This window comes from Gorilla gorilla, chromosome X (genome assembly GCF_029281585.2).
Source record: "Gorilla gorilla gorilla isolate KB3781 chromosome X, NHGRI_mGorGor1-v2.1_pri, whole genome shotgun sequence".
NCBI classification, from domain to species: Eukaryota; Metazoa; Chordata; class Mammalia; order Primates; family Hominidae; genus Gorilla; species Gorilla gorilla.
In genome coordinates, this window is record NC_073247.2 from 27,226,178 (window position 1) to 27,254,082 (window position 27,905).

Here is a 27,905-nt window from a genome sequence, read left to right on the forward strand (position 1 = left end):
GGAATACCCTGTGTTTTTTTCTTTTTTTATCAAAGGACAAGAGGAATTTCCTTCGTGACCCTCCGGCCGGCGTGCAATTTAATTTCGACTTTGATCAGATGTACCCCGTGGCCCTGGTCATGCTCCAGGAGGATGAGCTGCTAAGCAAGATGAGATTTGCCCTCGTTCCTAAACTGTAAGCAGAGTGTTCTCCAGCGTTTCCTCATGGCCTCCGTTATGTGCTCAGTATCAGCACATAATGATGGAAGGGGCCAAAAGGGTCTCTATCTGTTCATAAAAGCAGGCCCCGCAGCCCTTTGGCAGCTCCCCTGGTCAGGGCACCCTGGAATCAAAACCAAGGTCTGACTTGGCAGGAAATACAGGGTAGAGATGAAATGTGCTTTTCTATCCCAGTTACAAGGTAGAACACATTTCCCTACAGAAACCACAAACATGCTGCATCACCCTGAATCACATTCTGGTCTCTGAGGCTCATCAGGATCTTTTTTCCAAGCTGACTGCGTTTCCCATTCAGGCTCTGCCCTCCAGTGGCAGTGTTCCTGCTCTCTTTGCTAAGGCTTTTCCTCCAATAGCTCCTCTGGGCTCCACATATCCCAGCTTGTCCTGTAGGCTCCAGCGCATGCATGATGCATTCTGCAAGCCTGCCTTGGTGGTGCGGCCAGCAGGGGCCACCTTCCCCGCTGCTGCCTCCCTTGGGTGTTCTGTCTCAAGCTCTTCCGTGCTTTCTCCAGTCCAGTCCCTTGTATTGAAGCTGTCGCATGTTTGGAGTCAGCGTTCCTTCTTATTCTGTCAGTGTTCCCTTTCTCTTAACCTTGTCATATGGGTGCAGTATCTTACTGTTCCCTGAGTACGTTAGTTACAGTTCTCTCAAAAGACTCCTTTTTCAGCTGGGTGCGGTGGCCAATGCCTGTAATCGCAACACTTTGGGAGGCTGAGGTGGGAGGATCACGTGAGGCTGAGTTCGAGACCAGCCTGGGCAACATAGCAAGACCACCATCTTTACAAAGAAACCAAGAATTAGCCAGGCGTGGTGGTGTGCACCTTTAGTCCCAGCTACTCAGGAAGCTGAGGCGGGAGGATCACGTGAGGCCGAGTTCGAGACCAGCCTGGGCAACATAGCAAGACCACCGTCTTTACAAAGAAATCAAGAATTAGCCGGGCGTAGTGGTGCGCACCTTTAGTCCTAGCTACTCGGGAAGCTGAGGCGGGAGGAACACCTGAGCCTGGGAGGTCGACGCTGCAGTGAGCCATGGTCACGCCACTGGCATTCCAGCCTGGGCAACAGAGTGAGACCCTGTCTCAAATAAAAGACAGACTCCTTTTTCTATGCTGTTTCCTCCCTCGGGACTCTTTTGTTTGTTTGGGGATCTGTCGTTTATGTGGCAGACTCTCCTTACCTGTCCCTTCGCATTAGCAGTGCCATACTGAAAGGGTACATGGCCGCTGAATGTGGGGACAAGCCTTTTGGCCTGGAGAGGCTCAGTAGCTGTGGGAAGGTAGCTTGTCCCCAGAGGACTCCTCGACCTCCTGCCTGGCTGCAGGCAGGACAATGGGAAGAGCCAGTTGATAGGCAGACTATCCCTTGACCCCTGTGGCTTGACCTTGATGTCACACCCCCAGTCTCAACTGTGCCACCGCTCCCTGAGTGTAGAGCAGCTTGGCTCCCCTCCCCACATGGGCAGAGCAGGGCAGGGCAAGATGGGAGGCCCAGGGGCTCTCTGGGCTTCCACCCTTGCTGCAGACAACTCAGTACAGTTTTCTCTGGTCAACAAAGTAGACTGCTGTTTGCCTAGGCCGGGTGCAGTTGCTCATGCCTGTAATTCCAGGACTTTGGGAGGCCAAGGCAGGCAGATTGTCTGAGACCAGCCTGGGCAAATAGTGAAACCCTGTTTCTACTTAAAAAAAAAAAAAAATACAAAAAATTAGAGCCTGGTGTGGTGGCACATGCCTGTAATCTCAGCTACTCGGGAGGCTGAGGCAGGAGAATTGCTTGAACCCGGCAGATGGTGGTTGCAGTGCGCCGAGATCGTACCATTTGCACTCAAACCTGGGCGACAGAGTGAGACTCTGTCTCCAAAAAAAAAAAAAAAAATTACTGTCTGCCCTTGACATTTCCACTTGACAGCTTTCCACTTGACTGCCCTTGACAGCTTCCACCGTCCTCTCCTCTCTCATTCTCTTTGTCCTTGTGTTTTTATGTATGTAATTCCTTTTCTGTTACTTTCCTGGCATCTTCAGAGGGAGCACAGATGAACACGTTTGTTTTGCTATGCTTACCCAGCCATATAGCGGTTTTAACAAATATTTGCTAGCCTTTTGGTTCACACAGCAGCACAGGTTTTCTGTCTGTGAAAACACCACTCTGGAAGTGTTCTTCCAGACTCAGAATAACAGTTATATGGAATCTTTTTTTCTTTGTAGTGAAACTCTTCCCTCCATAATTATTAACATATTAGTGGTAAATTTCTAGAGCCCTCCCCAACCCTCCCATAAGAAAAGTATGTTTTATGGCAAAAAAAAAAAAAAAAAAAAAAATCTCATTAGAAATTTCATCTTTAGACTTTGTCTTTTTTCTTTCTTTTTTTTTTTTTTTTGAGATGGAATCTCACTCTGTCGCCCAGGCTGGAGTCCAATGGCGTGATCTCGGCTCACTGCAACCTCCGCCTCCTGGGTTCAAGTGATTCTGCTGCCTCAGCTTCCCGAGTAGCTGGGATTACAGGCGCCCGCCACCACACCCAGCTAATTTTTGTATTTTTAGTAGAGATGGGGTTTCACCAGGTTGGCCAGGCTGGTCTCGAACTCCTGACCTCAGGTGATCCACCCGCCTCGGCCTCCCAAAGTGCTGGGATTACAGGCGTGAGCCACCGCGCCCAGCTAGACTTTGTCTAAAATAGCTGTGGTTAAGGATATTTTTAGTTAAGGTGTTTTGTTTTGTTTTGGAGACGGAGTTTCGCTCTTGTCACCCAGGCGGGAGTCCAATGGCTTGATCTCGGCTCATCGTAACCACCTCCCCACCTCCCAGGTTCAAGCGATTCTCCTGCCTCAGCCTCCTGAGTAGCTGGGATTACAGACGCATGCCACCACGCCTGGCTATTTTTTGTATTTTTAGTAGAGACAGGGTTTCGCCATGTTGGCCAGGCTGGTCTTGAACTCCTGACCTCAGGTGATCTGTCCGCCTCGGCCTCCCAAAGTGCTGAGATTACAGGCCACCGCACCCAGCCTAGTTAAGGATATTTTTTAAATGTACCATCTAATCTATTTTTTACTACATATGCTCACAAAATCATAGGAATTGACTTTTTTATTTTAAAAAGTATTATTTTTTAGAGACAGGATCTCTGGAATGCAGTGGCACAGTAGCTTACTGTAGCCTTGACCTCCTGGACTCAAGTGATTTTCCTGTCTCGGCCTCCCAAGTAGCTCAGAGGCCTGTGCCGCTACGCCTGCCTAATACTGTTTTTAACTTTTTTAGAGATAGGGCCTTGCTGTGTTGCCCAGGCTGGTTTTGAACTCCTGGCCTGAAGCAGTCTTCCTGCCTCAGCCTCTCAAGTTGCTGAGGTTATAGACGAGAGCCACCCATGCTCCTGGTAGAATTGAATTTTGAAGAGTTTGTATATATAATGTGTATGTGTATGTGCTTGTGTGTGTGTGTGTGTTTCAAGCTCTTCCCTCAGAATTTGAGGCTGTGCCTGTTCTGAGTAACTGACTCTGAGGGAAGGGTACCCAAGCTCCGGGGTGCAGGTGCCCTTTACACTTGCAGCCTCCATCAACTTGAAGACCTTTTGAATCACCCTGAGCCATATGCTTGGCTCCTGCTGTGGCTCTCAAGACCAGCAAGAGGCCCTGAGTAGCTGGAGCCTGAGGCCTGTGGCCTGGGGTGCTCATAGCAGGCATGTAGCTGTCCACAGTTTTGGTTCTTTACAATTGTGGACTGCCCCCTCTCACTGTTGACAGTAATTTTAGATTTTTTGAAACTGTGAGAATTGGTATTTGGCAATTAGTGTTTCTAATTTGTCACAGGGCAACCTGCCAATCAAATATTTCAATATGACTCCAGTTTCCTCCTACTAATTTTGTTGAGGATTACTTAGAAATTATAGTTTTTATTTATAAGTCCTTATCTGTTAGAAATGCTTGCTGAAGCGGAGCGCGATGGCTCACGCCTGTAATCCCATCACTTTCGGAGGCCGAGGCGGGTGGATCACCTGAGGTCAGGAGTTCGAGACCAGCCTGGCCAACCTGGTGAAACCCCGTGTCTACTAAAAATACAAAAATTAGCCGGGCATGGTGGCAGGCGCCTGTAATCCCAGCTACTCGGGAGGCTGAGGCAGGAGAATCACTTGAAAACCCAGGAGGCGGAGGTTGCGGTGAGCCAAGATCGTACCATTGCACTCCAGCCTAGGCAACAAGAGCGAAACTCCGCCTCAAAAAAAAAAAAAGAAAAGAAAAAGAAATGCTTGCTGAAGTATTTACAAATGAAAGAATGTGATGTCTCTCATTTGCCTTAAAATATTCCAACCCATTCCCAAAGAAAAGCATGTGTGCAGGGGAGGGGAAGATAGATGGAACGCAACTGGTGAAATGCTGATACTCACGGTAGGTAGGTCACAGGTACATGGGGTTCATTGTTCTAGTTGCTCCACTTCTGTTTTGTGGAAAATTTCCATAACAGAACAAAAACAAGCTGTCAGACACAAATATACGGTTTCCAGACTTTTCCTGCCTGACACACAGAAGCACAACTTTGCTCTTTGAAACACTTTTTCTGAACAGAAGCCATCATTAACTAGGAACACTTTAGAAAACAAAACACTTGCTCTGGATTTCAAACTGCATATTAGTAGCTTAACCCTTCCCTGTGGTAGTCTAATGCTGTGACCGAGATAGGGTCCTGCTGGTACATCACAAGCACCCTCTGAGTCCCTCATTCTGATGACAGTAGGGAAATCACAAGTCCTTTCCTGCCTTGGCCTTGGCCTGTGACATTTGTCCAGTGTTTCCCGGAGGGTTTTCACAGGATACAATGCCTTAAAATAGTCCAGGAAAACAAATAGATAAGTGTTTGAGAGTCGCTGTGCTCAATTAATTTTTTTCTTTTTTTTTTTTTTTTTTTTTTTTGAGACAGAGTCTCACTCTGTCACTCAGGCTGGAGTGTAGTAGTGCGATCTCGGCTCACTGCAACCTCCACCTCCCGGGTTCTAGCGATTCTCCTGTGCCTCAGCCTCCCAAGTAGCTGGGACTACAGGTGCACGCCACCACACCCAGCTAATTTTTGTATTTTTAGTAGAGACAGGGTTTCACCATGTTGGCCAGGATGGTCTCAATCTCTTGACCTCGCAGTCTGCCTGCCTCAGCCTCCCAAAGTGCTGGGATTACAGGCGTGAACCTCCGCGCCTGGCCGTGAATTTTTTTTCTTTTTAAGACAAGGTATCTCTCTGTTGCCCAGGCTGGAATACAGTGGTGTGATCATGGCTCACTGCAGCCTCAACCTCCCAGGCTCAAGCAATTCTCCCACCTCAGCCTCCCTATGAATAGCTGGGATTACAGGCACATGCCACCATGCCCAGCTAATTTTTTATTTCTTGTAGAGTCAGGGTCTCACTCTGTTGCCCAAGCTGGTGTCAAAGTCCTGAGCTCAAGTGATCCTCCTGCCTCAGCCTCCCAAAATGCTGGGATTACAGGTGTGAGCCACTACTGTGCCCAGCCTGGATTTCTTTACCAAAGGACTTGACTTCTCAGAACCTTTAGTAGTCATCTGTATTGTGACTCTTCCCCAGAGGGTGACACAGACTATTTCTGCAGTGTGCCTCTATGACCGCACCTCTCATATCAAGAGGGAGAGACTATGGAAAACAAAGCAGTCCACATGTTTGTTTTTATTAATCAAGACAGCAAACAGTGCCCACGATCTACCATAGGTACCTAGAATACCTAAGTCTCATTTTGGGCATTTCACATAGCTCAGACTTAAAAGTGAATTCAGGCCGGGTGCAGTGGCTCACACCTGTAATCCCAGCACTTTGGGAAGCCGAGGCAGGTGGATCACTTGAGGTCAGGAGTTTGAGACCGTCCTGGCTAACACAGTGAAACCCCGTCTCTACTAAAAATACAAAAATTAGCCGGGTGGTGGCATGTGCCTGTAATCCCAGCTACTCGGGAGGCTGAGGCAGAATCACTTGAACACAGGAGGCGGAGGTTACAGTGAGCCGAGATTGTGCCACTGCACTCCAGCCTGGGTGACAGAGGGAGACTCCATCTGAAAAAAAAAAAAAAGTGATTTCAAAGATATTTAGGCAGCCTACTACCTCATGGGAAGGCTCATTTCACTTTTGTTTGGCTCGAGTGTTATGGCTTAAGACCCTGGAACTTATCAGGACAAACAGGCCCAGTTCTTAGTTCCCCCAAATGTCTTAGTCTCTATAATCCCTCACCATCCAGGTGTTTTGCCTGTAAATACCCTTTGGTTTGTCAGTGTCGTCGTTAAAGTGAGTCCTCAGGAGTGAATATAATGCGTTGTCTTAATTGCAGAAAGCACACCATAGCATATCTTGTATGTTTTTGATGCAGCCTAAGATTTCATGAGCTCTTTTAGCAGCTGTAGCATATTGTGGTTTGCTCAGCTAAACTCGTGGTCAACTATAATCCCTTATGAATTGCTATGAAGCCCAATATCCCTCTTGCTGAACTACTTCCAAGAGATGTTACAACAGTTGTGTGGCCACATGAGTTTGGGAAATGCTGCTTGGCATGTAGTAAGAACATAACAAGTGAGAGGTTATTATTCCTGTGACCATCTATGATGGCAGACAACTTGTCTTATTCCCCCAGCACCCAGCATAGCGCCTGATGCACATGGCACCATAATTCCACCGGTAAATGTTGGTGGCATTAATAAAAGTGGGGCTATGTCTGGCAGCAAATTCCATCTTGTTACCTGTCCTCGCTTGTATAGGTAATCGTGCATTTTGCCTCTATCACTTACATGCTAGCTTCCAGGGCTAGCTTCTCCATTCACAGGTGTGACAACTGTGCATTCTGATGCCTCATCTAAGATAAGCTCTGTCCAGATTCACAAGCCTGAGTCTCATTGTTTTCTGCTAGTTCTCACTGATTTTTTTTTTTTTTTTTTTTTTTTTGAGACAGAGTCTCACTCTGTCACCCAGGCTGGAGTGCGATGGCGCCATCTTGGCTCATTGCAACATCTGCCTCCCCAGTTGAAGCGATTCTCCTGCATTAGCCTCCCAGGTAGCTGCGATTACAGGTGTGCACCACCACGCCCGGCTAATTTTGTATTTTTAGTAGAGACGGGGTTTCACCATGTTGTCTAGGCTGGTCTCGAACTCCTGATCTCAGGTGATCCGCCCTCTTTAGCCTCCCAAAGTGCTGGAATTACAGGCATGAGCCACCGCACCTAGCACTGACTGATCGTATTCTACTCTTTCAAAGTCTTTTTCTGTCAGGCTTTCTTCTCAGTTTTCCCCCCATTCTAAGAACCTTGCATCCCTTCTAAAAAAACGGGATAGACCGGGCGTGGTGGCTCACACCTGTAATCCCAGCACTTTGGGAGGCCGAGGCGGGCAGATCACGAGGTCAGGAGATCTAGACCATCCTGGCTAACACAGTGAAACCCCGTCTCTACTAAAAATACAAAAAATTAGCCAGGCACGGTAGCACGTGCCTGTAGTCCCAGCTACTCGGGAGGCTGAGGCAGGAGAATCGCTTGAACCCAGGAGATGGAGGTTGCAGTGAGCCAAGATCACGCCACTGCACTCCAGCCTGGGTGACAGAGCGAGACTCTGTCTCAAAAAAAAAAAAAAAAAAAAAGGGATAAAGAGGCATTCTCCCACCCTTTCATCATTTCTACTTGCCAAAAAAAAAAACAAAAAAAAAATTAGAACATAAAATGAGCCACTCTTCCAGGCAAAAACAAACAAAAATAAAATTTCACACACCCTGCAGGTCACCAAAGCCATTCCTTGGGTGTGTACATGTTTGTGTGCATGTGTATGTGCTTTTTTAATGCTTTTTTTCTTTTCTTTTTTTTTTTTTTTTTTTTTGATACGGGGTTTCGCTATTGTCGCCCAGGCTGGAGTGCAATGGCACAATCTTGGCTCACTGCAACCTCCGCCTCCTGGGTTCAAGCAATTCTCCTGCCTCAGCCTCCTGCGTAGCTAGGATACAAGCATGCACTATACCCAGCTAATTTTTGTATTTTTCATAGAGACGGGGTTTCACCATGTTGGCCAGGCTGGTCTCGAACTCCTGACCTCAGGTGATCTGCCCACCTTGGCTTCCCAAAGTGCTGGGATTACAGGCATGAGCCACTGCACCCGGCCTTTTTTTTTTTTTTTTGAGACGAAGTCGTACTCTCTCGTCCAGGCTGGAGTGCAGTGGTGCGATCTTGGCTCACCGCAGCCTCCACCTGCTGGGTTCAAGCGATTCTCCTGCCTCAGCCTCCCAAGTAGCTGGGACTACTGGCACATGCCACCACATCGGCTAATTTTTGTATTTTTTGCAGACATGCGATTTCACCATATTGCCCAGGCTGGTCTCAAACTCCTGACCTTGCATTCCTCCTGCCTTGGCCTCCCAAAGGCACTGGGACTACAGACGTAGGCCACCATGCCTGACCCATTTTGCTTTTATTTAGTTTTGTTTTTTGTATTCAACCCTCAAGATTTTTATTTAATTTCTCTGAAGCGAGCACAGTTATCAATGGATTATTATTATTATTATTATTTTGAAACACAAACTTATGGAAAAATTGGAGGTACAACATAAAGAACTTTTCTCCAAATCACTTGAAACCTAATGTTGCATCACTCCCAAATGCCGTAGTGTTTTACAAGCATTCTCCTACATGACCACAGTGTGCCCATCCAAATCAGGAAATGATCATTTACGCATTATTTCCATCTCACTCTCAGACCCCATTGAGGTTTTTCCATTCGTCCCAATAATGTCCTTTTTAGCGCTCCCTCTCCCTCTCCCTCTCCCCCTCCCCCTCCCTCTCCGTCTCCCTCTCCCTCTCCCGTTTCCACGGGCTCCCTCTCCCTCTCCCCTTTCCACGGTCTCCCTCTGATGCCGAGCCAAAGCTGGACTGTGCTGCTGCCATCTTGGCTCACTGCAACCTCCCTGCCTGATTCTCCTGCCTCAGCCTGCCGAGTGCCTGGGATTGCAGGCGCGCGCCGCCACGCCTGACTGGTTTTCGAATTTTTTTGGTGGAGACCGGGTTTCGCTGTGTTGGCCGGGCTGGTCTCCAGCTCCTAACCGCGAGTGATCCGCCAGCCTCGGCCTCCCAAGGTGCCGGGATTGCAGACGGAGTCTCGTTAACTCAGTGCTCAATGGCGCCCAGGCTGGAGAGCAGTGGCGTGATCTCGGCTCGCTACAACCTCCACCTCCCAGCCGCCTGCCTTGGCCCCCCAAAGTGCGGAGATTGCAGCCTCTGCCCGGCTGCCACCCCGTCTGGGAAGTGAGGAGCGTCTCTGCCTGGACGCCCATCGTCTGGGATGTGAGGAGCCCCTCTGCCTGGCTGCCCAGTCTGGAAAGTGAGGAGCGTCTCTGCCCGGCCGCCATCCCACCTGGGAAGTGAGGAGTGCCTCTTCCCCGCCGCCATCCCATCTAGGAAGTGAGGAGCGTCTCTGCCCGGCCGCCCATCGTCTGAGATGTGGGGAGCGCCTCTGCCCGGCCGCGACCCCGTCTGGGAGGTGAAGAGCATCTCTGCCCGGCCGCCCCATCTGAGAAGTGAGGAGACCCTCCGCCTGGCAACCGCCCCGTCTGAGAAGTGAGGAGCCCCTCCGTCCGGCAGCCACCCCGTCTGAGAAGTGAGGAGCCCCTCCGCCCGGCTGCCACCCCGTCTGGGAAGTGAGGAGCGTCTCCGCCCGGCAGCCACCCCGTCCGGGAGGGAGGTGGGGGGGTCAGCCCACCGCCCGGCCGGCCGCCCCTACTGGGAAGTGAGGAGCCCCTCTGCCCGGCCAGCCGCCCCGTCCGGGAGGGAGGTGGGGGGGTCAGCCCCCCGCCCAGCCAGCCGCCCCGTCCGGGAGGGAGGTGGGGGGGTCAGCCCCCCGCCCGGTCAGCCACCCCGTCCGGGAGGGAGGTGGGGGGTCAGCCCCCCACCCGGCCAGCCGCCCCGTCCGGGAGGTGAGGGGCACCTCTGCCCGGCTGCCCCTACTGGGAAGTGAGGAGCCCCTCTGCCCGGCCAGCCTCCCCGTCTAGGAGGTGTACCCAACAGCTCATTGAGAACGGGCTATGATGACAATGGCGGTTTTGTGGAATAGAAAGGGGGGCAAGGTGGGGAAAAGATTGAGAAATCGGAGGGTTGCTGTGTCTGTGTAGAAAGAAGTAGATATGGGAGACTTTTCATTTTGTTCTGTACTGGGAAAAATTCTTCTGCCTTGGGATCCTGTTGATCTATGACCTTACCCCCAACCCTGTGCTGTCTGAAACATGTGCTGTGTCCACTCAGGGTTAAATGGATTAAGGGCGGTGCAAGATGTGCTTTGTTAAACAGATGCTTGAAGGCAGCATGCTCGTTAAGAGTCATCACCACTCCCTAATCTCAAGTACCCAGGGACACAAACACTCTGCCTAGGAAAACCAGAGACCTTTGTTCACTTGTTTGTCTGCTGACCTTCCCTCCACTACTGTCCTATGACCCTGCCAAATCCCCCTCTGCGAGAAACACCCAAGAATGATCAATAAAAAAAATAAAATTTAAAAAAAAAGTCCTTTTTAGCAAAAGAGCCCAGTTCACACTCACAGGTTACATTTGGTTTTCATGTCTCATCAATCTCCTTATGTCTGTTGCATGCTGTCAGGTGGCACATGCAGCCATTTGTCCCATTACTGTTCATACTTGGGTCATTTGATGCAGGTGGTGTTTGCCAGGTTTCTTGACTGTAAAGTTACTCTTTTCCTCTTTGAATGTAATTAGTATTTTGCTGGGATGTGCTTTGAAACTGTGAATACTCTATTCATCAGACTTCCCATGTATTTATATTTGTACAGACTCATGCAGTGGTCTGTAATTTTGATGCTCAAATTATTACCAATTTGAGGCCAGGCATGGTGGCTTACACCTGTAATCCCAGCACTTTGGAAGGCCTAGTTGGGAGGATCACTTGAGCCCAGGAGTTCAAGACTAGCCTGGGCAACATGGTGAAACCTCATCTCTACAAAAAATTAGCCAGGCATAGCTGGGCATGGTGGTGGGCGCCTCTGATCCCAGCTACTCAGGAGGCTGAGGCAGGAGAATTGCTTGAACCTGGGAGGCGGAAATTGCAGTGAGCCAAGACCATGCCACTGCACTCCAACCTGGGTGACAGAGTGAGACTCTGTCTCAAAAAAAAAAAAAAAAAATTAGCAAGGCATGGTGGCATGTGCCTGTAGTCTCAGCTACCCGGGAGGCTGAGGCAGAAGCATCACCTGGGCTGGTGAGATCAAGGCTACAGTGAGCCATGTTCACGCCACTGCACTCAGGCCTGGATGACAGAGTGAGACCTTGTCTCAAAAAATAATAATAATACTTACCAATTTGGCCAGTGGGAGACTATTCAAGCTGACTTATGTCTTTCTAACTCGTCCCCATCATTTCTTCACACGTTTCCTTGCTTTCTGGCACAAGATAGTGTTCTTCCTCTGCTCTAACCCTGGAATCAGCCATTTCCCCAGGGAGCTCTGGATCCTTTTAGTGGAAAGTCTAAATCTTGGTATTTAGAAAGCAAGATCTGGATGCTAGGTGTGCTCATTGCCATTGGGGTGCCACTGCTCTGCATGCTCTCAGTGGACACAGCCAGGGAATGTGTGTGTGCTCATTTCTGCATGGAATGAAAACCATGTGTTCATGGTGCTACCTCATGACGGAGGTCATTTTCATTTTTTCCCTTTCCACGTTTGTAACTCTCCTCTCTGATGGTGAGAAACCTGGTTTCTACTATCTTTAATATTTTTACTTATTCCCTGTGCATGTGGCTGATCTGTCATTTTTGCTGCCACTCACTCCTCTGCTCAAACACCCTTCTCTCCCTGCTTGGTTCTCACTCTCCGTTCCAGGCCACACCCCCCGTGTGGACACTTACCTCACCCACTTGGGCACCAACACATCACACCAGGTGATTCTAATAGGTAGCCAGGTTTGAGAACCACCAAGAGTTTTCAGGTTGAACTGCACTTCAATCTTTTTATCAAGCATTTCCCACCCCATTGCTAACTCTTACTGGTTACTAGTTATTAGCAAGCTGCCAAACATTCTCTTTCATAAGGAACAACAGCCACAATGCTTGCTTCTCACTGCTGGAAGGCATTTAATCCTCTTGAGAAACAGCAAGTGATTGGTGGAGTCCTGGCTCTGCTTCTGGTTTCCCAGGTTGATTATGCTAGTTTCACAACAATGCCATGTTTTCTTCTACCAAGAGCAGTATTGGTATCATTAAGATACCAAGAAATGCTGAGGTTTCGTTGGTATTCTGTAACGTGTATTTTGCTGCTACAGGGAAGATAGCTGTTAGGTTTATCCTGTTGTTAGCTTTCAATTCTAAAGTGAATATGGGCTGGGTGCGGTGGCTCACGCCTGTAATCCCAGCACTTTGGGAGGCCGAGGCGGGCGGATCATGAGGTCAGGAGTTTGAGACCAGCCAGGCCAACATGGTGAAACCCCGTCTCTACTAAAAATACAAAAATTAGCTGTGCATGGTGGCGGGCACCTATAATCCCAGCAACTCGGGAGGCTGAGGCAAGAGAATTGCTGGAACCCAGGAGGCGGAGGTTGCAGTCAGCTGAGATCACACCACTGCACTCCAACCTGAGCAACAGAGCAAGACTCCGTGTCAAAAAAAAAATTGTTAAAGCCAATATGAACCCCCTCTGAACCTCACTCAGCTTTGAAAGTGCTCTTGCAAATCATCTACTCCAGTCCCCTCTACAACAAATAACCCCTGCGTGCACTTGTCTGTGTGTGTTCTCAAATGTGTTCTTGTCTGTCTGCTTTTTATTCATTTTTAATTTTGCCTTTTTCCACTGTTCTAATTTGCCTTTCTTTAAAAGTGTGAAGGAAGAAGTGTTCTGGAGGAACTACTTTTACCGCGTCTCCCTGATTAAGCAGTCAGCCCAGCTCACGGCCCTGGCTGCCCAACAGCAGGCCGCAGGGAAGGAGGAGAAGAGCAATGGCAGAGAGCAAGATTTGCCGCTGGCAGGTATATTCTGGGTAGAAGACAGCACTCTACAGAAAAAGTTGTTCTTAGAGACTCAAATGAGCTTGACCTCTTATACATACCAGAAATGTCATTGCCTTAGGGAAAAATTCTTTTCCTCCCAGAGGAAATCTTCATTTTTCTCTTACTGCCTTCTCTCTGACCCAGCTCACACATGTCTTCCCCAAGCTTTCCTTTACTTTGCTTATCTCCTTTCTCATTCCTTGTTTTTATTTTTGTTTTTTTTTTTAGACACGGGTCTCACTATGTTGCCCAGGCTGTCCTCAAACTCCTAGACTCAAGCGATCCTCCTGCCTCAGCTTCCCAAGTAGTTGGGACTTACAGGCATGAGCCACTGTGCCTGGCGAGTTTTTTTTTTCTTTTTATTTCTCTCTCAAACATCCGTCATCTTCCCCCCCTCTCATTTTTGGCCCTTAACCATGTGATTCTTTATACTTCTGTCCTCCACCCTGATTCAGTCCGCCTCCTTTTTGTTTGTTTCAACCTGATGTTTCTCCAGTGTGTGTAGTTTGTAGAGCAGAACAAAGCTCCATTCCACTCCCAAGTTACAAGGATCTATCTAGTTCTGATGAACATTGGACTCATTGTGACACTTAACTTACCCCTGGTTGTGGGAATGTGTTTTATAATAAGGGCAGCTGTTTGAAATCTGTAATAATTAAAATAAGAAACACATTTTGTGTCATATTTTAAATTCTTAGTGAGTACCTGCTGTGTATAGTAGGTACTCATTACAACTGGACATTTATCCCACAAGAAGCGGGGTGATTTAATTCACGGAATTTTAAATGATTAAGCAAAACAGCATGTCCTGAGGTACAGGTTATACAGAATACTAGGACAGGATCTGACACTGCTGTTAGTGTCAGGGAAATGGAGTGAAGTTGCTCTACACAGGAAAATTTGTCATTTTGTATATCAGTGTTAACATGCATCCCAATTGTCTGTTATTCTTTAGCATTTATGTTAATTTTGTTGGAAAATGCCATTTTGCCAAATACTGCCTTGTTTAACAAAATGGACTTATGACAGTATTCCATAAAGACTGCCTTTATCTAGCACTCATATCAGCAGGCAAACTTGATAAATAGCTTAATTCTCATTATTCTAAAAAAGTACAGAACTATTCTTCTATGAATTTTGCTAACACTGTAGTTAAAAATTATTTCCTGCTGGAAATTTTATGTAATGATATGTATTGAATATGATGACATGTTAAAAATATCCCCAGGAGGCTGAGGCAGGAGGATCACTTGAGCCCAGAAGTTCGAGTCCAGCCTGGGCAACATAGTGACACCCCATGTCTAAAAATAAATAAATGGATAGGTAGATAGATAGATAAAAATATCCCCAAAGTAAGAGGTTGAGATGGTTTCACCATGGCTGTTTCTTATAACTTAAGAAAAGCTGAAAGCATAACATAAAAATTCATCTCTGAAAATTATTTAGTATCATAATACTTGTGGATATTTTACTGTGATTATAATATATATTCAGAACTGAACCAAGCAATTATTGTCTCTCTTATTCTCACTTCTTAGAGGCAGTACGGCCCAAAACGCCACCCGTTGTAATCAAATCTCAGCTTAAAACTCAAGAGGTAATCCAGTTTTACATTGTACCTAGTAGTTGATATCTGGAAATAAAGTAACTGTGTTAACTCTTTCTGATACCATTTAAAACTGTGTATGAATATGGGTTTGGAAGAAGCAGCATCTGGTACTTGAATAGTCAAGGAACTAGGGCTGAGACTTGAGGACGATTTACTGGCATATGTAATTCTAGATGTGCTCATCAGGGATTGGAGAGAAGGGTTGGAGTGATTCAAACTGTGAAGGAGAATAATAGCCTCAGGTGGTAACTCATGTAGTTACCAAGCAACTGCAAGTTAGAAGGTTGGAGAGCAGTGCTCATTGTCTTACAGCTCGCAGAGAAAAGAAATAAAAATAGCACGGCATTAAATTGTGAGACAATAGCAAACCAGAATAACACAAATGTCGCTTAGCAAACCATTTCAAGAGCTCATTTGTTGCATTTCAGGATGAGGAAGAAATTTCTACTAGCCCAGGTGTTTCTGAGTTTGTCAGTGATGCCTTCGATGCCTGTAACCTAAATCAGGAAGATCTAAGGAAAGAAATGGAGCAACTAGTGCTTGACAAAAAGCAAGAGGAGACAGCCGTACTGGAAGGTAAACAAAACAAATCAAAGCAAAGAAACTATTCGTCTCCCTAATTCCAAAGCTAATTGTAGAAAATTGTTATTCTGAAGCCAGTGCACAAAAATGTGTTGTAAATTCTGCATCAAAATTGATTCTCGCCAGAGGCAGTGGCTCACGCTTGTAATCCCAGCACTTTGGGAGGCCGAGGCGGGCAGATCACGAGGTCAGGATATAGAGACCATCCTGGTTAACACGGTGAAACCCCATCTCTACTAAAAATACAAAAAAAATTAGCCAGGCCTGGTGGTGGGTGCCTGTAGTCCCAGCTATTCGGAAGGCTGAGGCAGGAGAATGGCATGAACCTGGGAGGCGGAGCTTGCAGTGAGCCGAGATCACGTCACTGCACTCCAGCCTGGGTGACAGAGCGAGACTCCGCCTCAAAATAATAATAATAATAATAATAATAATAATAATAAATTTTTAAAAGCTGGCATTCTGCTTGACTGTAGACATGTACATGGAAGATTCTTTTCCCAGCTGCTGCATGCCAAAAGAGCATTGCTTCTGGGAAGGAGCAGGCTGCTTTTAAAAACCAGTTTTCTTTTTGAGATAGGGTCTCACTCTGTCACCCAGGCTGAAGTGCAATAGTGCTGTCATAGCTCACTGCAGCCTCAAACTCCTAGGCTCACACCATCCACCCACCTCAGGCTCCAATGTAGCTGGGACTACAGGTGTGTGCCACCACACCAGGCTAATTTTTTAAATTTTTTGTAGAGATGGGGTCTTGCCAGATTGCCCAGGCTGATCTTGAACTCTTGGGCTCAAGCAATCTTGCCACCTCAGTGTCTCTAAGTGCTAGTATTATAGGTATGTGCCACCATGCCCAGCCCAACAGTCTTTTTTTTTTTTTTTTTTTTTTTTGAGATGGAGTCTCACCCTGTCGCCCAGGCTGGAGTGCAGTGGTGCAGTCACGGCTCACTGCAACCTCCACCTCCTGGATTCAAGCGATTCTCCTGCCTCAGCCTCCCAAGTAGCTGGGACTACAGGCGCGCACCACCACACCTGGCTAATTATTGTATGTTTTGTATCATTATGTTGGCAGGCTGGTCTCGAACTCCTGGCCTCAAGTGATCTGTCTGCCTCAGCCTCCCAAAGTGCTGGGATTACAGGCATGAGCCAACATGCCTGGCCCCAATAGTCTTTTATATATTATATATCTTGGCTCCAGGACTAAATTGTAAGCTCCCCAAGGGCAGTTACACATTGTCTTTCTGTCCCCCTACAGTACCTGATGTGGAACTTAGCACTCAGTAAGCACCCTAATAAATATTTGTGAAATTGGTGGCTTCCTGCACAACACAGGGTGTCTTTTCCTTTGAGGTTGCTGCTGTAGAACGATTAAAGCATTTCATTTTTGTTTTCTCTATAGCTAAGTTTAAGGTTTATTTTTAAAGACAGGCTGGGCGCGGTGGCCCATGCCTGTAATCCCAGCACTTTGGGAGGCTGAGGCGGGCGGATCACGAGGTCAGGAGATCGAGACCATCCTGGCTAACATGGTGAAACCCCGTCTCTACTAAAAATACAAAAAAAAAAAAAAAAATTAGCCTGGCGTGGTGGCGGGTGCCTGTAGTCCCAGCTACTTGGGAGGCTGAGGCAGCAAAATGGCATGAACCCAGGAAGCGGAGCTTGCAGTGAGCCGAGACCACACCATTGCACTCCAGCCTGGGCAACAGAGTGAGACTCTGTCTCAAAAAAAAGAAAGAGACAGACAAAAATGAATCTTAGCTTTACTTTTTAAATAGCCAGTTTGTTTTCTCACCATTTTATAATATTACATAGCAGATGCATTATCCTACACACGCAGAGGTATATTGAGTGTCTATGTAGAAAGTTGCAGGTCTAAATCTCAACGCAGAAGACCAGTGTGAGAGCTCCAGTCAGAACACCATGAGAGAGTCCAGGCTGACTTCAGACCCCGGTGTCTGTCTCCACTCTTAAGGAGACAGCTCTTTGTACAGTGATTAAGCATAGACTGTGGAGCCTGCAGATGTGGTTCCATCCTTATATCTGTCGCTGTCAAACGGTGTGATCTTGGGCAAGTTGCTTAACCTCTCCTAAGTCTCCATTTCCCTATCTATAAGATGTGGCAAATAGTAATACCTTGTCCATGGACTGTTCCAAGGGTGAAAAGCGTGATACATAGAAAGCAGTTGGGCCAGTGCCCAGCCCAGTAAGTGCTCAATAAACATTAGCTGCTTTTGCTACCGTCATCATCATTGGTAGTGGTAAAAATTAACTTGCAACCAAGTATTAATTATCATTTACCCATTTAAATAAAAGGAAATGCAGAGGCATAGGGAAAGCAAAATAACACCCAAAATATATTGATGACATCTGATACCTTTGCTTCTACATTAACAGATTTATCTTTCTAATTGTGTTTATCCTTGGTCACTGTTAAAATTTACTGAGTTTTTCTGAGCACACATGGTAGTGAAGCCTGAGATACTAAAAATTACGGCAGCTAGGACTTTACGTAGGTAATTGAGATGGACCGAATTGTGAACACCAGCATTATGAATTCAGAGAGACTCTTTTTCTTCTCCTTTGTTTCTTTTAGAGGATTCTGCAGATTGGGAAAAAGAACTGCAGCAGGAACTTCAAGAATATGAAGTGGTGACAGAATCTGAAAAACGAGATGAAAACTGGGATAAGGAAATAGAGAAAATGCTTCAAGAGGAAAACTAGCTGTTCCTGAAATAGAAGAATAATCCTTAACAGTCTGCAAACTGACATTAAATTCTAGATGTTGACACTTACTGAATCAGAAGGCATGAAAGAGTATAATTTTATGAAATTCAAAATTATTTTTTTTTCAAGTTGAAACTTGCCTCTTCTACTTTAAAAAAGTATATAGAACAGTTACTTCTAATAATCAGAAAGAGATGTTTTGTAGAACATTTCTTTAATATAAAGTTAGAGATGTCTTCATAGGCAGTATGGCTATCTTTGCCACAGAAACATAAGTAAAATTTTAGAGTTCTGTTTTCCGTGAGGTCAAAAATATAATTTATTCCTCAGTCATGGTTTTCTAAATATCTGTACTCCACATTCCATTTTAATTGATATGAGGGTGTTAAAGTACCTATTTAATGGGTTGATTACTATCAAAATGACCAAATTATACCAAAGAACTTAAGAGGAAGCACTTTCAGAACTATTCACTTGCCAGGTATTTTCTAAAATTCCACCTGAAAGCCAAAAGATAAAATAAATAAGTTGATTTTAATGATATAAGCATCACACAATTTTACATTAAGAAATACTGTGCAGGCCATGTGTGGTGGCTCAGGCCTGTAATCCCAGCACTTTGGGAGGCCGAGGTGGGCAGATCACCGGAGGTCAGGAGCTCGAGACCAGCCTTGCCAACATAGTGAAACCCTGTCTCTACTAAAAATACAAAAATTAGCCGGGCATGGTGGCAGGCACCTGTAATCCCAGCTACTAGGGAGGCTTTTGAACCCAGGAGGCAGAGGTTGCAGCGAGCTGAGATCACGCCACTGCACTCCAGCCTGGGCGATAGAGTGAGATTCAGTCTCAAAAAAAAAAAAAAAGCTGTGCGAAAATATTTGTTTTTCTCTGGGGCCTTTTCTTTCTTTTCTTTTTAAACTATACCAGAAATTTTACATCACAGTTTTTATACAAAGTAGGACCTTCCATACTTTTTGTATTACAATAACCTTCAGAAGCCCATTCCCCGTAAAGTCTGTTCTTGTTTTAATCATCACCACATATAAATGTTTTAGCTTTGTCTTAAACTGTGAGTCTTCAAAAAATTGTGTTCCTCCGAGTTCACCTTCTAGGACTTTATTGATTAATCCTTCTCTTTCTGCTATACCAGCAGACACATATTCATAGAATATGATTATTTTTAAAGAACAAGGTGAGGAGGCTGAGGCAGGAGAATTGCTTGAACCTGGGAGGTGGAGGTTGCAGTGAGCTGAGATCACGCCACTGCACTCCAGCCTGGGTGACAGAGTGAGAGACTCCGTCTCAAAAATGAATGAATGAATGAATGAATGAATGAACGAACGAACAAGGTGGTTTAATGTCAGAAAACTTCCTAAGCATTTGCTCCCCCAAACCTTTCATGTTTTTCAAGAAGCCTTTATTACATAAAGGGGAATAGAATTAAAATGTTTCTTTATAAGAAAAATATACATATTTGTGTTCTTGGCCCCATTAAAACCAGTCAGTAGTCCTTTGGCAAAGATATAGTCAACAAGAGAACTGGGTATGAGTCCAGGCATTACTCCTGTTCATAGTTGCGGATGCATGTGTCTGAGCCAGACTGTCTCAACTGGAGTCTCTTGGGTTATAGCAGTAAACCCGTGTATTCCATGAAACCACTGGGCCCATCATCAAAAGGTTTCCACTTGTGGTGCCACAGTTGCTTATTACTGAGTTTGGGTTCCAAGATGACTGGCAACTTCTGAAATAATCTCATTGAAGGAAAGAGTTTCATTTTTTTTTTAAAAAGAGTTTGCTGGAGGAAAAGAAGCATGTTAAATGTTTTTAAGCAGCTAAAAGTCCTAGATGGAAGCATATCAGGATGTGTCGGTGCTTGGCTCTTAGTGAATGCACTAAAATTCTTATTGATAAATGTTGAATAAACACACACAAAAAAGTATCAGAGAAAGAGAAAAACCCTACAATGACAATAGAGGTCTGTGACAGTTATTGCTATCAATTTTACATAATATCTCATTCAAAAACAACCTAATTGTGCATTGCCCTGTGAAAATAAAAGGATAAAATAAGATTTTGTACATACTGTAAGAATACAGTTGTGCTGTTTTTTTTTTTTTTTTTTTTTTTGAGACGGAGTCTCACTCTGTCCCCCCGGCCGGAGTGCAGTGGCGCGATCTCTGCTCACTGCAAGTTCCGCCTCCCGGGTTCACGGCATTCTCCTGCCTCAGCCTCCCGAATAGCTGGGACCACAGGCACCCACCACCATGCCCGGCTAATTTTTTGTATTTTTAGTAGAGACGGGGTTTCACCGTGTTAGCCAGGATGGTCTTGATCTCCTGACCTCGTGATCCACCCGCCTCGGCCTCCCAAAGTGCTGGGATTACAGGCGTGAGCCACTGCACCCAGCCGAGTTTTGCTGTATTTTTATGGATTCATCAAGGAGTAAAATGTTCTGCTTTAGTAAATTATATAGGTAACTGAAGTGTTATTCCTTTAAAGAGCAAAATAATTTATCACCATGTTCGGTGGAAAATTTCTAAGTATTACATGCCTAGGGGTTAGCCAACAAGATATACCAAGCATGAAAACCTGTAAAACTTAATAAAATGCTAAAATATGAACATCACACTATGGAGATTATACCTCACTACTCAAAGAGTGTGGCTCAGGAACCAGTGTAGCTTGGCCATGCCCTGGCAGTATGTTGGAAATGCCTGCCCCAGACCAGTTGATGTTACTAAGAACGCCCAGGGGATGAGAATGGACTTTATTTACAGTTTGGGAAGCACTGGTCTAATATGCTCTCAGGGAAGCTGAGGTTTCTACTGCTTTTTACTTTTTACCCTTCCACTAGATGTCCTTTGCAGCAGTGTTTTTCTAGTTGGCATTACAGGTGTCTCCTCTGAGGTTCCAGTTATTTCTATACTACCAAAATTAAAAAGACCCAAGGGCTGGGTGTGGTGGTTCACACCTGTAATCCCAGCACTTTGGGAGGCTGAGGCAGGCAGATTGCTTGAGCTCAGGAGTTCAAGACCAGCCTGGGCAACATAGGGAGACCCCTGCCTCTACAAAAATACAAATGAGCCAGGTGTGGTAGCCCACACCTGTGGTCCTAGCTACTTGGAAGGCTGAGGCAGGAGGATCGCTTGAGCCCAGGAGATCCAGGCTGCAGTGAGCCGTGATCATGCCACTGCACTTCAGCCTGGGTGACAGAGACCCTGTTTCAAAAAAGGGAGGGGGGGCAAGTTTTTAGGGGGATGAGAAATATTCTTGGTAAATCGGGCATTTCTTTTTTTGTTTGTTTTTTTTTCTTGGAGACAGAATCTTGCTCTGTCACCCAGGCTGGAGTGCAGTGGCTTGATCTCAGCTCACTGCAACCTCCGCCTCCCAAGTTCAAGCGATTCTCCCACCTCAGCCTCCAGAGTAGCTGGGATTACAGGCAACCGCCACCATGCCCAGCTAATTTTTTTGTATTTTTAGCAGAGATGGGGTTTCACCGTGTTGGCCAGGCTGGTCTCGAGCTCCTGATCTCAAATGATCCGCACGCCTTGACCTCCCAAAGTGCTGGGATTACAGGCGTGAGCCACAGCCTTAATTGGTAATTTTTGAAAAAAAAACTAGAGAAACATCGTTTCAGAGATAAAGCAGCAATTACACTTGTACTCCCAGTGATTTAAGATGCACTATTGTAATCAAGATGATTTGCTTTAATCAAAATATTGTTAAAAATAGGATTTCAGGACATTTAAAAGGTTTCGGCAGAAATCTTATGATTACGTCTGACTTGCAGTATTTTATTTGCCTCTTTGACGGCTTTTTTTTTTTTTTTTTGAGACAGAGTCTCACACTGTTGCCTGGGCTGGAATGCAATGGCGCAGTCTCAGCTCACTGCAACCTCCGGCTCCCGGGTTCAGGCAGTTCTCCTGCCTCAGCCTCCCTAGTAGCTGGGATTACAGGCGTGCGCCACCATACCCGGCTAATTTTTGTATTTTTAGTAGAGACAGGGTTTCGCCATGTTGGTCAGGCTGGTCTTGAACTCCCGACCTCAGGTGATCCGCCCGCCTCGGCCTCCCAAAGTGCTGGGATTACAGGCGTGAGCCACTGCGCCCAACCTTAATGGCTTTTTGGTATTAAAAACCAGGACTCTGAATGTGCATCAATAATTCAAATAATTTTATGTAGTTACTCTTTCTAGTAATAGTGAGATACCCCCCTCCATTTTTAAGTAAAGATAAACATTTTTTAATTAGGAAAATTAGGCACATTTAATTTTAGCAAATTTAGTTTTTCAACTTTTTTTTTTTCTTTTTTTTTTTTTTTTGAGATGGAGGCTCACTCTGTTGCCCTGGCTGGAGTGCAGTGGCCACAACCTCGGCTCACTGCAACCTCCGCCTCCTGGGTTCAGTGATTCTCCTGCCTCAGCCTCCCGAGTAGCTGGGATTACAGGCGTGTGCCACCACACCTGGCTAATTTTTGTATTTTTAGTAGAGACGGGGTTTCACCATGTTGGCCAGGCTGGTCTTGAACGCCTGGCCTCAGGTGATCCGCCCACCTCGGCCTCTCAAAGTGCTGGGATTACAGGCATGAGCCACCATGCCCAGCCAGTTTTTCAACTTTTAAAAATAAAAGTGGTAGAATTTTTTTTTTTTCTTTTTGAGACAGGGTCTTGCTCTGTCACTCAGGCTAGAGTGCAGTGGTGGGATCTCAGCTCACTGCAGCCTCCGCCTCCCAGGCTTAAGGGATCCTCCCTCCTCAGCCTCCCGAATAGCTGGGACCACAGGCATGCACCACCACGCCTGGCTAATTTTTGTATTTTTTGTAGAGATGGGTGTCTCCCCATGTTGCTCAGGCTGTTCTTGAACTTCTGGGCTCAGGTGATCTATCTGCCTCGGCCTTCCAAAGTGCTGGGATTACAGGTGTGATGAGCCACTGCACCTGGCCAAAAGTGGCAGAAATTTTGATATGGTTTATAATCAGTTTTATTGTGGGGAAGATGGGCCATTTTAATGAATGATTATTTCTGTTGGCTAAACTACCGAGTCACGACATGACAAATACACATGAAGCTTTAATCACATGCAGTTATATACTTCTCACAAATCATCAAATTATTTATCTGGTCTTCACACTAAGGGATTTACTTAGATAAGCCATCGATGATTTCAGTTGTTAAAAGTGTGGCTTTTTAAACAGCATTTATTCAGTGCATCCTGATTTATTTCAAAATGAAAAATTGTTACCTTTTTTTCTGAATAAATAAAGCTTACTTTTAGTGGCAAGGTATAAGTTATAATGGTTGTTCCTGGATAACTAAAAATTCAGGCAAAGAGGACCTGTAAATATTTCAAAGCCATCTGGTATGTAGGCTCCTATTGTTAGAATTTAAACTGCCTCGAGATAGTATTGCATTTTAAGAACACATTTTGCTTTCACTGTAGACTTCTCAAATTCAATGGGTTGTCCTTCATAATAAAAGACCATTCTAACCCACGGTCAGGAGCTCTGGTATTCCAAGGCTGTTGTGGGATTTTTCCTTCACTGCCACCCGCCCCCAAGGAGTGACAATATATAGTGATTTTTCTTGTTCTTCCCTGATAACCATAATGAACAGTGACTATGCTTTCTGCCAGCCAGAGCTAAAACTCAGCGACGTTAACCAGCTCCTGTGACCTAATAAATAGAGATAATAGATCAATTCATCATAATGGAGGTTTTGAGTGACTACTCCTACAGTACCCAGTGTCCAACTGTAATCAGCATAATAGCAATAAAGTGCATAATGTTCTCTGCCATTACTGCACTTAGACAATGAAAAAATCTTGATATAGCAAAATGACCATGTCACTCGGCAATTTTAAACTGTTTCATGGAGATTTACTTTAGGGTATAAGTGGCATGTGAGAACTGAGCTAAATAATATGCCACTATCAAAGGAGTGTGGCACAAGAACACTATATTGATGCCACTAACAAAATTGTTGAGTGTTCATTGTTAATTGGATTAACAGAGTACATGCTTGTGAAACTGAGGCATGAAAATAGATACTATTTAAAATCTGGGGCCAGGTGTGGTGGCTCACACCTGTAATCCCAGCACTTTGGGAGGCGGAGGCGGGTGGATCACAAGGTCAGGAGTTTGAGACTAGTCTGGCCAACATAGTGAAGCCCCATCTCTACTAAAACTACAAAAAATTAGCCGGGTGTGGTGGTGTGCGCCTGCAATCCCAGCTACTCAGGAGGCTTAGGCAGGAGAATCGCATGAACCCGGGAGGCAGAGGTCACAGTGAGCTGAGGTCGCACCATTACACTCCAGCCTGGGTGACAGTGCGAGACTCTGTCTCAAAAAAAAAAAAAAAAAAATCTGGATAACACACAAATGTAATTAATAAAAATAGGCCAGGCACAGAGGCTCACACCTGTAATCCCAACACTTTGGGATACCAAGGTGGGCGGATCACTTGAACCCAGGAGTTTGAGACCAGCCTGGGCAACAGGGCGAAAGCCTTTCTCAATTAAAAAAAAAAAAAAAAAAAAAGCCAGGCGTGGTGGCAGGCACCTGGAGTCCCAGCTACTCGGGAGGCTGAGGTGGGAGGATGGCTTGAGCCCAGGAGGAGGAGACTGCAGCGAGCCACGATCAGGCCACTGCACTCCAGCCTGGGCGACAGAGCCAGACCCTGTCTCAAACAAACAAATAAATAAATAATAATGAGCTTGTGATGGATGTCTTGATGTCCACATTACCATGCTTTTAGAAATGGACTAAACCAGTCAATCTCCTGGCAGCGGGTAGTCATCCTCAAGCGTGGCCGCACAATAGGACCTCCTGGCAAGTCCAGGTGCTACTGATGCCCAGGCTCCCCTGCAGAGATACTGATTTATTTGGCCGGGGATGTAGCCCTGAGGGTACAGGGTTGTTTGAAACTCTCCAAGACTTTGTAACAGCAGCTAAGATTGAGAACCACGGGGCCCAGGGAAAGAGACTCGAGTGGAAAGTCAGGAGACTTGGTGAAAATAGCCTGACACACTCAAGCTTCTTTATCAGTACAATGAAAGGGTTGGACTGCACGTTTTTTAACAACCTATGTCTAAAATGTCATCCTATTTTTAAAGAGGCCTTTGTAAAATAAATACTGTTTTAGTTCTGTTTTCAAAGTGGGGTTTTGTTTTTTAGTTTTCTGAAATGTACAATATCTTAGGTTCTCACATAAATATATGCATGTATCTCCACTCCATCCACAAACCCCACTGAATGACAGTAAAGGAATGAAAAGAAAAGCTATACATTCATAGTGACAAAAACAGAAGGGTCAGCAACAGCCAAGTGATAACAAGAACACTTTCATGCTTCAGAAGCCTGGAAATGCTCAGGAATTCTGGAGGTGCAGTAACTCTGAAGGCTGAGGAAAAGTTGGTATCAGGGTGGGCAATTTGCGGTCTCTGCCACAATCTACAACTGAAAATCAAGGGCAAGTGGCGTAAGCATATTGTTATGAGACACAGACACAAACAGACAAAACTGCTAGGTTTTAAATGGCTCCTGAGAAGTGGGAATTGGGGATGTGAAATGGCCTTTGCAAAAAGTGTAACAGTGACAAAGTTATGGCAGTGTGTAGATCTGACCTAACTGACTCCATCTTGCTTCTGTGTTCATTCCTGGGCATAGGCCAAACTAACTTTGGGAAGAACTTTAACTTTGACATAAAGATTGTAACAGCCCTTTCCTGAAACAAACCCCATTCTTGCATGGGAACCACACTGCCTTTGTAGGACTAACAAATGAGCCACAATATTATGGTTTAGTGTCACAGCTGTTTTAGAATTTATCTAGCAGGTTTTCTGGTCTTTACTGGAAAGCCCAAGAAAGTAAAAATAGCCGGGTGCGGTGGCTCACGCCCGTAATCCCAGCACTTTGGGAGGCTGAGGCGGGCGGATCACGAGGTCAGGAGATGGAGACCATCCTGGCTTACACGGTGAAACCCCATCTCTACTAAATATGCAAAAAAAAAAATTAGCCAGGCGTGGTGGCGGGTGCCTATAATCCCAGCTACTTGGGAGGCTGAGGCAGGAGAATGGCATGAACCCAGGAGGCAGAGGTTGCAGTGAGCCAAGATCGCGCCACTGCACTCCAGCATGGGCGACAGAGCGAGACTCCGTCCAAAAAAGAAAAAGAAAGTAAAAAAAAAATAATAATAAAAGAAAAATAGCCCGGGCACGGCGGCTCATGCCTGTAATCCCAGCACTTTGGGAGGCTGAGGCAGGCAGATCACCTGAGGTCAGGAATTCGAGACCAGCCCGGCCAACATGGTGAAACCCTGTCTCTACTAAAAATACAAAAATTAGCTAGACATGGTGGCAGGTGTCTGTAATCCCAACTACTCAGGAGGCTGAGGCAGGAGAATTGCTTGAACCTGGGAGGCAGAGGTTGCAGCGAGCCGAGGTCGTGCCATTGCACTCCAGCCTGGGCAACAAGAGCGAAACTCTGTCTCAAAATAAATAAATAAATAAAAATAAAAAATAAAAAAAATAAAGAAATTATGGTTCTGGAGTCTTGCAGCTAGAGGCCACAAGATTCTAAACCTCCTCAATTGCTCCTAGGGATAACATCACTACCCACTACCATAAAACCTAAGATTAGGTGCTGAAGATATTTTTCAGTCCATGGATTAGCTGGTGCCACCCAGATCAATAAACTGGCTCATCTGGTGTTGTGGCCCCCACCCAGGAACCGACTAATTGCTAGAGGACAGCTTCGACTGACCTCCTAGGATTTCATCTCTGACCTGACCAATCAGCACTCCCCACTCGTTAGCCCCCTACCCACCAAATTATCCTTTAAAAACCTCAGTTTCCAAATCTTCAGGGAGACTGATTTGAGGAATGTGAAACCCAAAAATCTGAGACAGGCCTCAGTTAATTTAGAAACTTTATTTTGCCAAGGTTGAGGATGTGTGCCTGTGATACAGCCTCATGAGGTCCTGACAACATGTGCCCAAAGTGGTCAGAGCACAGCTTGGTTTCATACATTTTAGGGAGACATGAAACACCAATCAACATATGTAAGATGAACATTGGTGTGGTCAGGAAAGGTGGGACAACTGGAAGCAAAAGGGCACAACTCGAAGCAGGGAGAGGCCTTTCAGGTCACAGGTAGATGAAAGACAAACCATTGCATTGAGTTTCTGATTAGCTTTTCCAAAGGAGGCAATCAGATATGCATTTATCTCCGTGAGCAGAGGGATGGCTTTGAATAGAATGGGAGGCAAGTTTGCCCTGAGCAGTTCCCAGCTTGAATTTTCCCTTTAGCTTAGTGATTTTGGGGGCCCAAGATATTTTCTATTCACAGTAATAATAAAACTCCGGTCTCCTGTTCAGCCAGCTCTGTGCGTATTAAACTCTATTGCAATTCCCTTGTTTTGATAAATCGGCTCCATCTGGGCAGTGGGCAAAATGAACCCATTGGGTAGTTACAAAGAGAGAAGCACTGGTCAAGGGTCTCTGTTGTTTTAAAAGCCTTGTGTAATTTGACTTCTAAAATTAAGGACATGCATCTTTTTTTTTTTTTGAAACAGAGTCTTGCTCTGTCGCTCAGGCTAGAGTGCAGTGGCGCGATCTCAGCTCACTGCAACCTCCGCCTCCAGGGTTCAAGCGATTCTCCTGCCTCAGCCTCTCGAGTAGCTGGGATTACAGGCACCTGCCACCATGCCCAGCTAATTTTTGTAGATTTCTTTTAATACCTAATTTTGACACGGGTATGGGGAAAAAGCATAAAAATACTGTAGATGGGAGTGT

The 27,905-nt window shown here is 45.7% G+C and overlaps 1 protein-coding gene and 1 non-coding gene across 2 annotated transcripts in view; both read left to right on the forward strand.

The window, feature by feature from the left end:
* The window catches only part of SYAP1 (synapse associated protein 1), a 46,885-nt gene extending 26,142 nt beyond the window's left edge, over positions 1-20,743 (forward strand). The window contains exons 5-9 of the mRNA XM_019019567.4: positions 36-175; positions 13,042-13,190; positions 14,750-14,808; positions 15,249-15,396; positions 17,987-20,743. Of these exons, the coding sequence (XP_018875112.1) occupies positions 36-175; positions 13,042-13,190; positions 14,750-14,808; positions 15,249-15,396; positions 17,987-18,114 (624 nt within the window). The 3' untranslated portion in view covers positions 18,115-20,743. The remainder of the gene's footprint in view (positions 1-35; positions 176-13,041; positions 13,191-14,749; positions 14,809-15,248; positions 15,397-17,986) is intronic.
* Positions 20,744-25,913: 5,170 nt separating this feature from the next.
* On the forward strand, positions 25,914-25,975 carry LOC115932515 (U7 small nuclear RNA). Its single transcript, XR_004068785.1, has one exon. It is a non-coding gene; the product is annotated as a U7 small nuclear RNA (small nuclear RNA).
* Positions 25,976-27,905: the final 1,930 nt, after the last annotated feature.